Source organism: Strigops habroptila, chromosome Z (genome assembly GCF_004027225.2).
Source record: "Strigops habroptila isolate Jane chromosome Z, bStrHab1.2.pri, whole genome shotgun sequence".
NCBI lineage: Eukaryota > Metazoa > Chordata > Aves > Psittaciformes > Psittacidae > Strigops > Strigops habroptila.
In genome coordinates this window covers 62,961,220-62,978,979 of record NC_044302.2, presented here as the reverse complement: position 1 = coordinate 62,978,979, position 17,760 = coordinate 62,961,220, and the positions used below count along the sequence as shown (strand labels likewise).

Sequence of the window (17,760 nt, the reverse complement as noted above, 5' to 3'; positions counted from 1 at the left end):
AAGAAATGAATCCTTACTTTTCCTGTATGGAGTCCAGCTACTGCATTCAATCTACTGACAAGATGAACTGGTTCATGTTCACATATTTACTATATTTATGGATCTGTCCTCTCAAAAATATTTATAGGCCACCTGTAGACTTTCTGGTGGACTACAGGCCTCTGTACTTCTAATAACAAACAGATTCATGAGTTCAGGCCAATAAACTATTATTTCTGCACGAAACTGAGAACTTCTATGTTGAATTGCCCTGATACTGACCGAAATAACACGTATGTACAAGGTAAAATATTCAGCAGAGGTTAGAGCCTTCAAAGGACTCCAGAAACAAAACAGCACCTTACTAATCCAAATGCTACGTGAATATATGCAGTGCTAAATATGTACCTTATGATACACAGCAAACAGCAGCTATGAGACAAAGAGTGTATGACATTGCTCTCCTTATGTAGCATATAAAAATCACTGGCAACCAATGTCATGCACACTGAATCCATTATATCTACTGGTCCAAGTTTTGCATTGGATATTAGGGTAAACTTCAGGGGCCAAGTACAAGACGAACATTACTAAACCATCTTCCCAGGCAACTGGCAGAACTGAGTTCCATAGAAGATTCATTTGATCTCTCCAATCCAGGCTGCATTCAGTTCACTTCTGAACTATGACTCCTTGACTAATGTCTGGAGGAACTTCAGGGAACTATGTGAAGGTTTATAGCCCCGAAATAATTTAACTTTCAACCTCACTGAAAGAAAGAGCAAAGGAAGCAGCACCTCAAATTCTTTCTGTTACTACCAGCCAGGACAGCCATCTCAGGCTGACAGCCTGAATCCAGATGAGAGGATTCTGCAGATGGGTGCATAGAAAAAGGTAAAAAAAGACTATGAGACTGCATGGACTCTGTGCATACCTGATATATCCAACAAATAAGTATCTTGGTAATCAAATTCTCACTCCTTGGTAAAAACTTCATAGCAAATGCCATTTAACAAAGTAAAAAATAGGAGTTCATATTTTCAGGCTTTCAGAGCATCCCTTCAAAAGCCTGCTACCAAAATTTGAGTTCAAACATTCCCACTTTTCAGCACTGAAAAAGTGACAACAGTGTTCAGCTATTTCTAGCAGAAGGAAATAAAAGAATTGCAAGTTTCCCACTGCTTCCTTCATCTCAGTCTGAAGTCAAATTCACTTCACCTGTACACAGCCCTTGATAAACCTGAGAAGATTCAGAAGATACACTCCCACAGCATGTAAGACATTGCAGCACAACTTCCTACATATGGGCTGACACATTGTTTTATGCCCGCTATACTTCCATCAATTCAAATTGTTGACTAGAATAACAATTGTAAAAGCAATATATGAAATGAATCAATGTTTCCTTTGTCTGTAAAAACAACAAAAGATTATTTAGGAGTTCAGTGGTTCCTCAACAGAAATCACAATACATGATTCAGAACATAAGCCACCTAATTTAAAATTAAATACATGTAACTGTCAACGAAGATAGTATGCTGCAACTATTTTCACCACACACAATGAGCCGATATACTTCTGCATGCAGTTACGTAACCAAAATTTGTAAAAGGTCAGAAAAATGGAAGTAAGTTGCACTACCTTGTGGGTGAAACTGAGTCTCCTGGAGAACAGAGATAATTTCCTCTCGTGGGGGAGATCTGGAAACTTTTCCTCCAGGATTGGACAGTACTTTCTCCTGCTGCTCAGTAATTCTGTCAGCCTCCAAAGACATGCATTTGAAGAGAATGCTCCCTGAAACATTGAAATACAAAAAATCAATGCCTCCTGTAAACAGCAAAGAGGTACTACAGAAACAAGAATGTTTACTGTATCGCCATCCAAGACTTTTCCTTCTTGGCGGTCATTTCCAGTAACGAGTTCCACTGAATGATATATTGAATGCTTTTCACACAGAAACATCCTTCTAACATGAAGCGTGTTCTAAAATCTGAACTGGGTGGCTTGTCAGAGCCTACGCTACAGCTAACTGGCTGGTCCCAGTGCTGCCACAGCGTGCAATATGCTTCTGTATGTCTAGCAGAGCTCTGCGCATGGCCACTAGTCAGCAGTGGGACACCAGGGCTTATTCCTTGTTCCTCTCTCTAAGCATTGGACCAAGTGTTGATATGCTTGGGAACAGTAAATCTACACTGCTAACCTTCCTTCTACAGACATGTTAATGAACTGCTACAATGGATACAAGAAGAAACTCTTCACTATGAGGGTGGTGAGACACTGAACAGGTTGCCCAGATATGTGTGTGGTGGATGCCCTATCCTGGAAATGTTCAAGGCCAGGTTGGACAGGCTTTGAGCACCTGGTCTAGTGGAAGGTGTCCCTGCACATGGTAGCAGGGTTCAACTAAATCATCTTGAAGTCATTGGTTATTTTGGTATAACTGACCCTGGCTAATTCCTCATCAATGAACATACCAGAAAGCACAGCACACTCAGGCAAAAAAAAACTATGATGCATTTATTTTAAAATTTAAGAGAAACATAAACCAATGAATAACTTTATAATTGGTGTGTTCTTACAATACACAGGTGAGTTTGATGTCTTTTCCAATCAACTATTTGTTGCATATATTCCATCCCCGATGTGAAATATTCCTGATGGTTCAAGGTTTAAAGTCACCCTTTCATTTCCTGGAGATTGGGATCCCATTTATTAATATACCCAAAGATAGCCTTTGCTTCTGTTCACTCACACTAAATTAAGGATAAAATCTCATACTTCAGCACTGAAATTATTTATTACTCTACTGTGCACAGAGATTTCAAACAAGTCTATGATTGCATTGCATCATGCTAGGTCAATGAGCAAATCAGTACAATAGTATAAGATAGTTATTGTAAGCCAAATTTTTTAGGCTTTAGCACAGAGCCAAGAGAGGAAAAGAAAAACTTGGACACAGCCATTCTCAATCTCACTAAACTGACTAGGACACAAACATCTGGTACGTATCCATTTTTCTCCTACACTGTCATGACGAAAAATATAGAAAAGCATTTCTTCAAAATTCATAAGGCACTTGTAACACAAACCAATTTTGCCATGCTAAGTACATGCCTCTTTATTAGACAAATCCTGTGTGAATTAAATAATAAGTAATGCTTAAAGCTGTTCCCCACCAGATATTAATTTCTAGAAATTCACATACTTAAAATTCTATTCCATGTGTCTGTTACAGATACTGTAACTGCCAATAATTCTTTAAATTCTCAGCATCTCTTTATGTCATTCTTACGATGACTCTAAGACAATACTCCTGTCCTATTTGACAGTATTAAAAATATTAAAGAAATAAAGACTGCCCGAAAATCATGTATACTGATTCAGACTGACATCTGTAAATTCAGGTACTCAAAACATGGCTCCACAAGTCTACAGGTAAATAAGTGATACGTAAAACAGCCAAGATATCTATATATACTAGCAAAGCCTATTTTTCAGTCCCTTTTCTATGAAGCAAGTTTCTCAATCAACAGCCTTACAGGATAGATCATCTAGCAATACCCCTTCATTGTTCCCACCTCTAACGAGATCAACAGAGCCTGCGCTACATATTCTTCTCCATACCTTGGGAAGAGCAGTGACCAGAATGAGTTAGAAGGCCCACAGCACACTCCCAGTCAGCACAGAGCTGCACCTGGATAAATGGGAGCTCAGGGACCAGGTCGCATGAATTATTTTAGCAACAGCAATTTGCTTTTTCAGCACCCGTTTTTTCGTCTCTCCAGCAGCAGACAGGGAAATTGCTCATACACACACAAGGAAATGGAGACTGCAGCAGAAAGTACTAGAGCTACAACGCATGCTCAGATTCATCATACAATTATCTACTGGAGGGAGGCTGTTGCCCCATTCAGCCTTCCAGCAGCACTAGAATGAGCTAAGCAGTCTGTCCATGTGCACAGTTCCTCAGACACACAACGTGGCAAACTTCTACCACAGCTCCGTGAGCCACAGTAGGGAGAGTATTTGGAGAAGACCAATAAGAGAAAATCTTAACACAAACATGCTGGGAAATGTAGTAAAACAAGAGGTGTGAGTTGTATATCAAATCAAGCTCATCAGTTTTGAAGCCAACATGACAAGAGCTTTGTTGTCTAATTACACAAAAATAACTCCTATGTAGTGGGTTTGGTGTCAGGGTCTTCTACAGCGAAGCAAAAGGGTAGTGGAAGGCAAGACAGGAAAGGAGTTGAACAAAGAGAGGAAGCGTCTCATATTTCTCCAACTACAGGAAATAGGAGAACTGGCAGTAGAAAGCTGTGGTTACACCAAGACAGGTTCTAGCAGCCAGATCAGGATCTGGCTGTGATTTTTACAAATGCCTAAACTACAACAGCTATGCAGCACCAAAAATCATCATAAGTATCTGTCTGCTAAAATAATACACAGATCTCTTTTACACCAAAGCAGTTCTATTACAGTGTTCCAGGAGTAACATTGCTCATGCCAATGAAACTAGCTTAATTATCCTAAACACATGGATTGGTGGAAGGAAACTTTCACATTATTTATCTGTTCCCCAATCAAAAGGCCTAGAAAGATTGCCTAGGATATGTTGTGGCTTCCTACCATGCACTTCTACAGGTACCAGTGTGCATTTGTCTCTTACTTTCACACGTGCAACATATTCTGGGTTTCATCAACGGTAAGGCTGTCTTCAATTTGATCTCACCTTTGGCAGGACACAGACATTACTGTGAAGTTGTAAAATCAGAATGTGCTTAGACATGCACTGTACTACAGCATCTAACTGGAGGCCTTTACTTTTCACTGCTCTGTTAACCTCAGGGTCAATTCTTTTGCATATTTTGATCCTAAGCAAACTTTGAAATTTGGAATTTATCACTTCATACAAGAATGGAATGCAGTCAACCTGAAATAATGCCTCATCATTGGCAGACATCTTAGAAAGGTTTTTTAAAAGGCTGTTTTTCCCACTTGTCACAACAGCACTGCAGTGCTTGCAATTGCTAACTTTTCTACTAGGACGAAAGCAAGAAAAGGATCCTTCTCAAGTTAACAGGCTGTCGGCAAGCCATAACATCAACATTTATTCCTCCTTCGTTCTTTAATATTCTGCTCATCAGCAGGAAAGAAGGGTACATATGCCTTCTCTCCCAAGCACCCCCAGCATCCCTGTGAGGGTTAAGATTCCAGGTACTTCAGAAAAACAGTTCACTCAAGATATTTTCGCTTGGCCAAAGGTCAGTAGTCCATTTAGTCATGTGTTCTCTTGTAAGTATTTGCTCTAAAAGAGATACATGGGCTCAGAAATCTCCTGCAGATTTCACTGTGTGCTGGTGCAACTCCCCGAGGCTTTCTGAAAGCATAATGGAGGTTTCTCTGTCTGCTGACAAGCACAGAAAAAAAGAAACATTATAATAGGTAGTAAAAGATTCAATATTATTTCTTGTGTATATCACACTACATTACAGATAATTCTTTTTTATTCTGAAGGAGAGGTCACTAGAAAATAGGCTAGGACTCTTAAAAAGATAAAAAGTGTATTTTATTCTTTTTGCAAAGCAGTTTGGAACTGGGGCACTAGTTTTGCCAAAAGCAATTGCTGTGCATTAATATTAAACATGATCTAATGAAGGCAGAAGTCGTTTTGGGAAAAACATTAAGAACAGCACAAGCATCTCCTGAATTACAAGTTTCTGGCTGAGAGAAACAGTACAACGAAAATATAGGCATTTCTCCTGCCGAGGTTTTACTACACGACCTACAAAAATAAGGACAGGGAAAGAGGGAAAACCAGCAATATCTTACGGAAATTATACTTCAACACTTTTCACTCCTCAAAAGAACCCCACAAACCCAAAACTGTAAAAACAGACCCAAGCAAGCAGTCTTCATTGTAATTAACAGGGAAGCCACAAAGCCAGAATAAAATTTGGAGGTGAAAGGGGGAGGAGGAAAGAAGCATTGCCTCCAAGAAAAACTGCTTTCATACATAAGAACAAAAAGGATCAGTCCAAATAAGTCCAGTGTTTGGTGCAGTTCAACATGATCCTTTCTGTCTGGCATATATATAAGAATACATTAATCAGGGAACATGTGAATCATCTGATCGATGTACAAGATAGAGGAAAATTAAAAAAAAAAAAAAAAAAAAAGGGCATAATTCCCGAAAGTCCTTAAAAGGGCATTTTCTTAACATTTGTCTGGGTGGCTTGAATAACAAACAAATCTTCTCTACTGAAAGTCAGACTGCATAACAGAGCGCAAAAAGACCTCAGCTATGCAGCCCATAAAACAGCAGAAGCAGATTCACATTAAAAAAAAAAAAAAGAATGCTGATGCTCTTGATGTAAATCTGTCTCTATTTACATGTTGCAGTCTGCACCTTGTGGCATCCTTCAAGGCCTTATACAAATAAACATACGGAGGCATTTCTGAGAGCACACTGACCCAAGGTACCTGACAGTGAGCGTGTGGAATCGCATCCTTGCCAGCTGGCTGCAACAGAAAATGTAATGATTCAGCAGTTTAACGGATCTTGAGTTTGGCAACAGTCCCCTTGTGAACATCTCTGGGGAAATAAAATAATACAGGCCCAAGACTCTGGCAGGTTCTATAATTGTTTGCTGCTGGCACAAATCCAGGGACAGCACAAGCTCTAACTTAAGGCAAATATGGCTGTACAATACTCTGACTCTCCAAGCAAGCTCTATTCAAAGCCCAAGGGTAGAGTCAACTTATAGCATGTCTGACAGGGAGACAAAGATACCAGGAAAGCATTCAGCTGAAAAAAGGTCCTTAATTATTAAACTGCCTAAATCAATAATGCTCAGATTCACAGGAAAAGCCTCTTCTCTTTTTTTTTTTTCTAAACACAGAAGAGCAGGTGAAGTCTGTTCAAAGTTGAAATATGGCAGGTTATAAACATCTGCCTTTGTTATTAAGATAAAAAAAAAATGCTAAAAGACTGTGAGAAAAAACAAGTTTGAAAAAGAGACAACAAATGAAGCCGTCACAGCCACTATGCAATAATTATTAAAACATAAGATATCTGTATTATCTTTCAAGTCTTCTAGCAAAGCACTCACTGGAAAGCCACAAATGAAAGACAAGTTCCCAGCTCAGAGACTCAGATATTAGGATCTCTCAGCTCTTTTATGAAAATCCTAATTCTTTGACTTCCACTTTGGCCTTCTCTGGTTCTTTGGCCCAAAATTTATACATGCTAACAATATACAGATTTACACCTGAAGTAACATTAAAAAGTGGGAAAAACCCAGTAGGACTTTTTCACTGGTTCTACACCATGAGGTGCCACCAGAGAGAGGGTCCATCCTGTGAGCCTCCACACACGCATTCACTTGTAGTGAGAATGAAGCAGCCACCCCTCCCTTCAGACCATGATATGTGGTCCCTTTATTTCCTATGCTCACACTGAGATGAATTTCAAAAGCTGTATTTTATCGGCAAGGAGTTTGAAAAAAGGCCATAATAGATGCAGAGAAACACAAAAGCTGGATGTCATGGAATGATAGACTCAACTAGGTTGGAAAAGATCTTTAAGATCATCAAGCCTGACCATTACCCCAGCACTGCCAAGTCCACCACGAAACCATGTCACTAAGGGCTTCATCTACATGGTTTCTGAACACTTCCAGGGACAGTAATTCCACCACTTCCATGGAAAGCCTTTTCCAATGCCTGACTTGGTAGGTTGTATTTGATCTTTTATTTTCAGACTGCCTGTAGTTTGATCTGCCATCTACACACATTTATATATAAGATTTTTATTTTACCTTATCAAAACCAGTAATGGGATTCACTGACTTTTCTGAATTTGCAACAGAAGGTTCTCAAGTACCAAAAACCTTTTCTAATTTAAGAGACCCACAACAGGACTCACAATCGCTTAGCCTTCTATATATACAAACTGCATGGCTGGGAGAAGTAGAAAAGCATCAAGTCACAAGTGCAGATGTGTTTTGTTGTTTAGGCTTTGTCAATTACTTCTCATACAACGCAAGAGAAGGTATGCAGGTGCTCCTATATCCAGTAAGTTCCTCAGATACATGCTACCACACACACTAATTAAAATGAAATTACAAATTAAAAAAAAAAAAAAAAAAAAAAAGAAAAATGAAAGCTACTATCTTCCTCAAAACTGGAAGTGCTATCTCTTTTATGCAAACACTTCCAATATTTCTCTAATAAAAACACTTTATTTTTATTTGGATACAGACTAGAGAGCTAAAACATGCACACATTTACACTGATGTGTAATAGTCAAACATATTCTTGTTCATTACTCGGAGCACTGCCTCCTGACTTTTTCCACCACCAAATATCCTGAGAGATCCCCAACAGCCGTTTTTTGGTTCTGCCTCCAAAATCAATTATTATGCTTGGTCATTTACCTAGATTCCTGGATAGCTACTCAACAGAAATTTGGAGCTTACAATAGTATTTCATGGCAGTTTTACCAGGGCTTAATAGCATGGAAAGATACTAAAAGAGCAGGCCAACTGTGTTACTGTTAATGGTTCTTCTATGGAAACAAAAAAATACCATTTTTAATTTCTCATAACGTGTTCATTATTTAGTTATTACAGTGACGAGTACAATGACAAGCCAAGACTCCAATAGCTTCTGAAAACGCACACAAGTTTTCATAATCTTCATTAAACATGCCCACATTAATTTCCTAAAAGGGCATTAAACAGTTGCATGTCAATTAAAACCCAAAACTTTCAAAATTCATGAAACACTATTAAAATTCAGTAAATAACTTAAAAGCAGCCAAACAGTTCTTTTCAACCCTACTTTTATTTCCAACTGAAGAGTTCTGCTCCAGCAAAGAAACAGAGGAAACTAATACAAATGACGAACTATGAAGACAGAAATGAAAATACTTCTGACAGCTGAAGCCCCCTCCTGTACTCTACCAGGCATACAATACAAAAGAAAAGGAGAGCACAATGAAGATTTTTAAACAGTAGAAGTTTCACATCATGCCGTTAAAATATCATTCTACCGCCATTGGGAGAAGCTTTAACGTGTAAATATTAGATTCCAATCCATATTGTTGTCCACAGTGACCCTGGAATCTACGAACTGCACAGCTTTTCCAGCTACCCAGCTGGTGTGTCGACAGCTCCATTTAATATTCTTGTCTAGTGATAACAGCAAAGACCTCTCATGCCTATTTTTAAATGCACATTTTTAATATTCAATATAATGTTACTCTTTAACAAACTCTTTACTCCCTGCTTCTTTTATGAAGCTTCCTGTGGTCTTTAAAGGGATTGTTAACCAAAGAATGGATCACACTCTTTCTGCATGAGCAGATTCAGAAACACTCCATTAAACCTTTCAGTATTTAATATAAAGAGTAATCTCTCACCTCTGAGGAGATAAGCCAGTTGCTGAGTGATTAACTCTGGTGCCTCTTGAAGAATCTCTTTTACTACTACAGAGGAAGAAGACGCTTCTAACTCCAGGCTGCCACCACATTGCTCATCTGGATTGATGACTTTGACAACAGCTGATTCCAAACTTTTATCCTCACTATCAAGCAAATTTAAAAGTTATATACATATTTTTCTTTCTAGCTGCTTAGACAATCCATTAAAAAAGTGCAATTTTTTTTTTAATTCTAGACTATAACACTATTGTTATTGCTACTTGAAGTCTGCTGTAAAGCCGAAGAACATCACAATGAAGTCCTAAAACTGTAATTTTTTAAATGAAGTGTTCACAGTAGTTTTATTGCTTGATACATCACTAAGACATAAATATTTCCATTTCCATTATAAAAATATTTAAAAATTAATAATTTGAAAAAAAAATTTACATGTACTAAAATTATCACTCTTTATATAGGGGAGATTTGGAATTTTCTCCATTGAATATTTTGAAGACTTACAAAAAGTCTTTGCATTTTATGTTTCTGCTTATAATAGCAATAACAAAGCCAAACTATATTTAATAATGTAAACCATTAGTCATAATTCTTTAGAAGGAAGAAACACAGGAAGGTACAGCAATAAAACAAAAAACTAATCTTATGGATAATTTTTACTTTGAAAAAGCGAATGATGTACTGATCTGACTGCAGTTAAAGAATCAACAGCTAAGAGATTTAAGCATATTTCTCATTTTAGATTTTCCCTACTTTTATTCTAATCTACAAATGCCTCAATAGGATGGGGCCATAGCACAACAGGATGTTACTTATCTTAAATGAAGTTCTAAAGGGAGTTGGAAGTAAACAGCATCCTTCACTCTGGGCAAAACAGGCAGACCATTATAAAGAAGCTCCCTATAAAAGATTCACTACAGGCTTCTAAATATTCCCTCTTAAGGATGGATATATGGACTATGGTCTTCCAGAGAGCAACTGTGAGCCTCTGGCACTGAAGACATTTTGAGAAAAATGATGAAGTTTGTGAGGACTGCAGTTATCCAGCAGCCATCTTAACAGCACATATGCAAATGTGCTGGCTATCTCCAAATCAATGTGAGAATCATAATGCCTTTAGTGAAAGCTAACTAAGCAGCAGCAAGAAATCTGATCTCTTATTTACTGGTCAGAGTAAACTTCCAGATAATTTAAACTAAATTTAAATATCTAATCTGTGTGAAATGACAAGGTCCTTAAAAAATTGAGTTTCTATTAAAAATGACGGAAAGATGACTATTCAGTTTGTTACATTTACTGGAGATGTAAGGGGAGAGAAAATGTATTTTAACTTCCTTTTTCTCCTTTCTTGTCTGTGTTAGCATGACCATACCAATATTACTGGAGAAAAGATGTAAAATAAAATTTTTAAAACAGCTCAAACCCGCATAAGCCATCTTGTTGTACATACAATGCAATACCTTGTCAGCATGTTGCTGTTTACAAGTGTTAAAGACAATTTCCCTTCAGCATTCAGCTGGTGCAAATTGATTTCATCTCGGAAGATATGGAATGACTCCGGGATATTCAGCTCCTCCAATATAAATCTTGTCTCTGTGAAGTAGCTAAAATCTCTTCGTGGTATGTTCAACACCGGTAAGCAAAGAACATCAGGAGGACTAACCTGTAACATAGGTGTGTGTTTGTCATTGTTGCACAAAATGAGATCTGTTTTTTATTAGGAACATGTTTTAACAGTGTGAGTAATTAGAAACAGTCTGAATTTTCTGTTTGGTTTTTCCCCCTTTACTTCATCTTTGTAAAAAATGTGGTTTTCCTTTTTTTTCTCTTGTTCTTCTGTCTCTATTTGCCTCCTACAGAACCACTGGGAAACCAGAAAGGAGAAAGAATGATGAACAGGGGTGATTAGTGAATGCTACTTAATATGTCACCTAATATCCACTGATTAATTTTCGTATGGCAAGAAATGTACATTGTTTTTATTTAAAAATCTTACCATTGCTTATACCAAAATCACTCCAGATTAATTTATTTTACAGTATGTTTTAATCAACTTAAGAATAAGATGTCTGTAACAACCTGGAACAAATAAATTAGGACCACTCAGTCCATTTTTTCCATTACCTTGTCTAGAAAGTAGGCGTAGGCCAGAGCAGAAATGAGCGAATCCAAATCACAGGATTTATTTCCAAGAACAACATGGACTTTCTCCAGGCATTTGCTCTTGTTCTGTAACACATTAGAAGACAATTGCAGTGAGTGACAACGATGAGAAAAAACAAAGCCCAATCACCAAGACACTTCAAAAGATAAGTTAGGTATCAGGCGTTGTCCTCAGTTGTAGCACTTTTGACTGTCAGCTGAAGAAATGCACTCTACTGTAGGATCAGGCACGTTTCCACGGCTTCATAGCTCCCAAGAAGCCATAAGATCTGTTTTTCCTAAGAAACCCTGGTTTAGAACTCAGTTGAGATCTAACCTGACAGAAGTCCCTTTAGCAGCAAAGTAACAGATAAGCAGCTTCATGTATAAATGGAAAAAGCTTTTGAAAAAATCCTCACAAATCTAGTAAGAAAAGCAGTCCCAAAGAGCATGGAATTACACACAGCAAACTATACGCACCAAGCTGTAATTTTAATTTTCCCTTTTTTCTTTGCTTGGCTGAAATCAATAACTAGACAAAGTAGCGGCTTCCACCCTGACTCTTCAGAAGCTGAACACACTCCATGAAGCACTGAGAGCTTTGAGATGTTCTCACAAGCAAAGGAAACTGAGTCTGTTCTGCATTTAATAAAATTAGGAACCTTCCAAACACAAGCAAGACCAACTCTCTGAAAGCAAAATATTTCAGGGAAATGTCAACCTTCTTCATAATTGTACACACATATGAAAGGTGATGATTTTCTCTTGTGCACATCATTAATGTCAAGCTAGCTGCACAGAAATTTCCCATTTTATTTTATCTTAATGAGCTAAGCTTCTTACTCTGAGAATTATACCTGACTGATGCTAAGGTAGATGTTTCAAAACCAAATATATGCAGTTAAACGTTGTTGTTGTCATATACAAACCTCTTCCTCTTTCCAGTATATTTTTGTTATATTGTTCTTCTGCAGCACACATTTCTGATTGATTTGCCACCCTAAAGAATGAAAATTAAGTTCACAAGCTCATCCCTTTTTAGTATTATTCAGTGTATAGAAGTCTTTTTCTTTAGGTTCATCATAACTGCATGACAAATAATTCAACCCTGAAAAAGAAGGAAACTGAATGAACTGACAAAATCTACAAAGTCACCCATCTCTAGGATTAAGTAAGAAATTTTTTGTCTTGTCTTTAGAATTAATTCTCTCAAGCACTAAAATCTGCACACTTGTTTTACAACACACATTAGCTGTAGCTTTGTTACACATGTATACTGCAGTTCTAAAATCTGTAGAAAATCATTTGGGAAGAGAACTACCGAAGATGGAAATCACTCTTTGTCTTAACAGCTGTCTAAAACGAAAAGAAGAATTCACACTTCTAAAAACCAAGCAAACAACCCAGCATCTTTCACTCATTTGTATGTCCCATCATCGCTACCTCTTTATTAGGTCTCCAGGAATGCGGGCAGAAAAATTACACAAAAATTGAAGAATTCAAAGGCTGAAAGTTTCTGAACCCGACACTTGACTTCTGAAGAAATGAGAAAAGCATGGCTATGAAGAGCAGAAGGGAAAGAGAACACAGCAGAGCAAGAAAGCTCTGGAGAACATCTCTTTGTAATCCAAAGAGGTCAACTAGTCATCTGAGGACTGATTTTTTTAACTCCAGCACACCAGAATTTCATCAACACACATGAACCAGAACAGGCTGTGGAAGAACAGGCCATCTCCCTAGACTCTTCTCAAGAGCTCAACAAGAACTCTGAGATGGGCGTTATTAAGATGAGTTTCTAGTCTGACAGGAAGCAGGCTAACAATGACAGAGCATATTTCTTGTCAGGCTGTTAACATACTATCCTTCCAAACAACTGCGGGTTTCTTCGAGAATATTTGTGCCTAAGACAAATACGAGGTCGAGGTAACCTACTACTTACTGCCAACTCTTTTCCAGAGGAAAAGGAATGTAAAACAAATTTCTGAAGGCGTTCAGGGATTTCACTTGCACGCTGCCTTTCTCTGGTCACTCCAGGGAGGATATATTTTTGTTTCACCCGCTACAATTGTTTATTTTAATGACTCTACCTCTCCCTGAGTAAGAATCTGTTCATCTGCATGCAACTACCCCATTTCATTCCGTAATCTCTCATAATTTATTTTTTGTTTCTTAGCAAAATATTCTTGCAATGGGGTTTTTCTAATAAAATATGACAGCTGCTATACTAATGTTAAAATACAAAGGCAACCTGTAAGCTGTCTTAATAAGTAATACAAGTTTCTATATCTCACAGGTTTCAGGGCCAAAACTGGCCAGAACAAAGAGCAAAGTAAGTCTGTGCTTCACATTCTGATGATGTAAGATGCACTGATAAGAGAGAAAAGTGATAGTCCACAGCTTGTTTCGGCAGTCTGAGGAATTTTCTTCATTAAAAAAAGTGTGAAAGCATTATTTTTGAAGAAGCACCTTCTAACACAAAGTCATGTATTACCAAATTAATTATTAATAATCAAATAAATTTTTATTAGTAAAGTTGTAGAGTACATTAACTACAGGATAGTTAATTCTTCCTGTAGTTCTGGAAACTCATAAAGGGAGCAAAACATAACAAAACTAACCTAAAATGTCACTTTTAATTATTGCTAGAAAGCACAAGATGTTTGCTATTACTTTCCTAAATTAAATCCTCCATTTTCTGATCCAATATTGTTATCCACATAAGTAATCTGTTCTCCCAAAGACAAAGATGGATTTGATGATCCTCATCAGTCCCTTCCTACTCAAGATATTCTTTGATTCTCTTACACATTTCTAGGAAACAGCAGAAGTTTGAATCAGAAAGAAACAGATCAGGCTTGCAGACAATCTGCACCTGCCACAGCTAGAAGTCCCGTCCTAGTATTTTCATTCACATACCATGCGCTGTCCCATTAGAGGTGAAGTTAACAGTGTCATGGTCTAACCCCAGCCAAAATGTGGACAAACGGAGAACTATATGGCTATGCAGCAACTCCCCTAAGCACACAGATGTAATTACAAAGCATAGATCAGAAGCTACAGTCTGAGAACTACCACATACAAAACTGACCAGCCAAGAACATCTGCAGGGAAGCACATAAACAAGTACATGCTATCCCTGACACAGCTCAGTATATATTTACCATTCCATCCCCCAGTGATAACCACTAAAATAATTCAGTACCACATAAAGATCATACTTGCATAACCTATTTACATGGACAACATTTTCTACTCCTAGCATCTTTATTATTTGAACTGGGTATTTATCTGATGCCAGAATCACAGACAATATATTTATAAAGCCAGATAGCATCTCCCCCATTCTATTTTAACACAGGACACCTTCTTGTACCAACAACACAGATAATTTATCAAAATCTTAGTGAAGACTGCAGTTATACAAGTGAGAGCAGGTTAAATACTGTTTTGTCCTGTGCTGGACAAACAATTGTGAGACCTGTGCATCAGGTAATAGATCAACTCTGCCAAACTATAGTGATAAAAAATTGAATGCTACTGCAAACATTCATGTAAGCACTGGAATGCCATATACCAATTCTACCACAGGACTAAGAAAGCAGCATTTTTAACCTTCAATTTTATTTGCAGCATCTTAGAAGCTGTGAAGTCAGTACTTTCACCATGACATCACTTCCTCAGATAATCAGCACTGGCAAAAAGACACCACCATCCATGGATAAAAATCATGAAATACTCCTTTGGTAACAACCACAATGTTGCTTACTACAACTTCTAAAGCAATCAAAAGCTAGCAAGAAGGAGGGTACTGACAGATCTGAAGCTATTTTAAGAGGAATAACTGAATAAAATTCTACATAACCTTTTCATATTGATTAAAATTATACTTTTAAGATCAACGGAATCCTCAAAACAACCTATGTTTTCATCTTCCAGGGCTTAAATCCAAACTTATCCATAATAATAGACCCAGAACATTGCACAAAACAGGTCTTCCCTGTGATGTGCTGCCTGTTTTGTATATTCAGAACAAAAGTAGGTTATCCCTAAATTCTCACATCTGGTAATGGTTTTCAAAGAGCACATAAAAGAAGTGGCGTTCTCTACCTTTAGTGACATCTTCAGCTCTGACAGACTTATGGAGAAAGTTTCCCCTGTTGGGGAGGTTCGTATCACCTCTTCTGCGGCTGGGGAACTGTCTCCTGAGCTTCTATGGCTGCTTGTGTGGTCCATAAACCAACATGAAAACAGCATGAGCTACTGTTGTGACTTGATTTCCTATCTATTTTTTCTAAAAGGTCAAGGCACAAGGTAGACCTTCCACTGACACTCACTACATGCTGTTTTAAACCCAGTGATACCTTTTTTTCGCCTTTCCTGATCTCCGCTCTTCTATTTGCTAAGCATAGTTTTATTCTTTTCTTTTTTCCCTCTTGCAGGTCCAAGATACATGATTTCACCAGCATTTCCTCTCACCACGTGTAGCTCCCTGAATGGCTTTTTAGTATCTTAATACTACTTTTATACACCACAATCATATCTTTACGTAACTGCAGTCAAAAAAACCTTTTATTGGTTTTTACCTGCATCAAACAGCATCAAATTCTTCCATACTGCATAGACTGGCAATCAGGTTTGCAAAAACTCTGGCCGTATTACTACAGTGATTCATCAAATTAAAACATCCCAGTCAAAAATGACATTCTCTCTTCTTTTTTCCTTCTGTTATTACAGAAGCTGAAATGATCTTGCAAGACAGGAAATACTGAAGATTTTTTCTATTATAAGCAGAAAACCCTACAAAATGCTCACTGACAAAATTTGACAAAAATTTTTGTTCTTTTCCCTCTCCTTCATACACCCCCCCATGCACACATACACTCACCACACGCCACAGCAGCCACACACAGTCTCGCTTTCTGAGCCACTATTTTCTTTTTGCCTCAAACCTCACTGGATCTTTTGTCATTCAGCTGCAATGAAATTACTGCATTTTAATGCATGGGATGGGACAGCACTTCTCAAGGATAGCAAATCTTGCAGGAGCTGTATGGTTTAACGGAAGCATATTAATAAAGAATAAGCTGCAGTCACATAATAATACAGTATCACATACAACGCTGAAAGCTTTTCCAACCTTGTGCCTGAAGCACTAACAAAGGTGCACAGATGCACAGACTTACTTAGCTTTTCTGGAGATGCATGGGGAAAAAGCCTAACTACCTGGATCCAGGACAAGATAGTAATAAATACTGCAATTGAGATTTTAAGTCATTCACTTACATGAGAGAGGATTTTTGTATCTACTCAGTAGCTTTGGAGTTGTACCTCCAACCCAGAAGTACAGTTTATTGAGTAGGGTCAAAAATTCAATGCCACCCTCAGAAATGGTTGGATAGGCATAAAATATCACCTGATATTTTTGTTGAATAAGATCTAATGCTAAAAGATTGAAACTAGTCTATGACAAAGGCTATGAAAAGATCTTTGCACTTTAGTTGTCATGCATAAAGAACTTACCTGAGGCCTAACTGATACCCATATTTTACCCAGTCTTACCTGCACACCCATCTCTGATGGTGACTGCACTTTCCATAGGAATATAGCCTTGATGAACAAGCAATAATGGTCTTCTGACTTAATACACTAAAAGCCACATTTAAGAGTCAGAAGTTTGCTAAAGAAAGTTTTATTTAAAAGTGCTGTTTTCCCAATCACACTGTTCCATAGAAGCACACTAATCCTTCAAAATTAATGATGGAAATGAGGCAGCTTAACTCTCTGGCATGCCAGTCAGGCAAGGAAGTCCCTAGATTGTTCCTGAAATTTCCACAAAACAGAAGTTCTTTTTTCCAGTCATTTCTCATCAAGAATTGGTGCAGTCACCTACTGCTGCTGAGAATTCAGTTCAATATTTCTGCATTACCAAGAGGCTCTGATTTGGCAGCCAAACTTCTCAATACTCAAGAATTCCTACTAACTGCAAACATTTACTCTCTTTTCACTTTTAATTAATTTTACAGAATATAACTGCATGTAAGTCTGCTCTGCCCGTTCTTGAAGGACCTTCTCCCTAACTTAACACATATGCTTACTCACATTCCAAAAATTAAAAATGAACAGTGATTTCTACATGGAATTTTCATTTGAAAAAAGAATATTTTGAGTAACCAAATAATGCAGAGATGACATTTAAA

The 17,760-nt window shown here is 37.7% G+C and overlaps 1 protein-coding gene across 4 annotated transcripts in view; it reads right to left on the bottom strand.

The window, feature by feature from the left end:
• Positions 1-17,760, bottom strand: part of PRUNE2 (prune homolog 2 with BCH domain) — a 137,195-nt gene that overhangs the window by 96,144 nt on the left and 23,291 nt on the right. For all 4 annotated transcript variants that reach the window (XM_030512093.1, XM_030512094.1, XM_030512095.1 and 1 more), the window contains exons 2-5: positions 11,546-11,650; positions 10,882-11,084; positions 9,404-9,567; positions 1,621-1,773 (exon numbers count right to left, since the gene is read on the bottom strand). In XM_030512093.1, the coding sequence (XP_030367953.1) occupies positions 1,621-1,773; positions 9,404-9,567; positions 10,882-11,084; positions 11,546-11,650 (625 nt within the window). The remainder of the gene's footprint in view (positions 1-1,620; positions 1,774-9,403; positions 9,568-10,881; positions 11,085-11,545; positions 11,651-17,760) is intronic.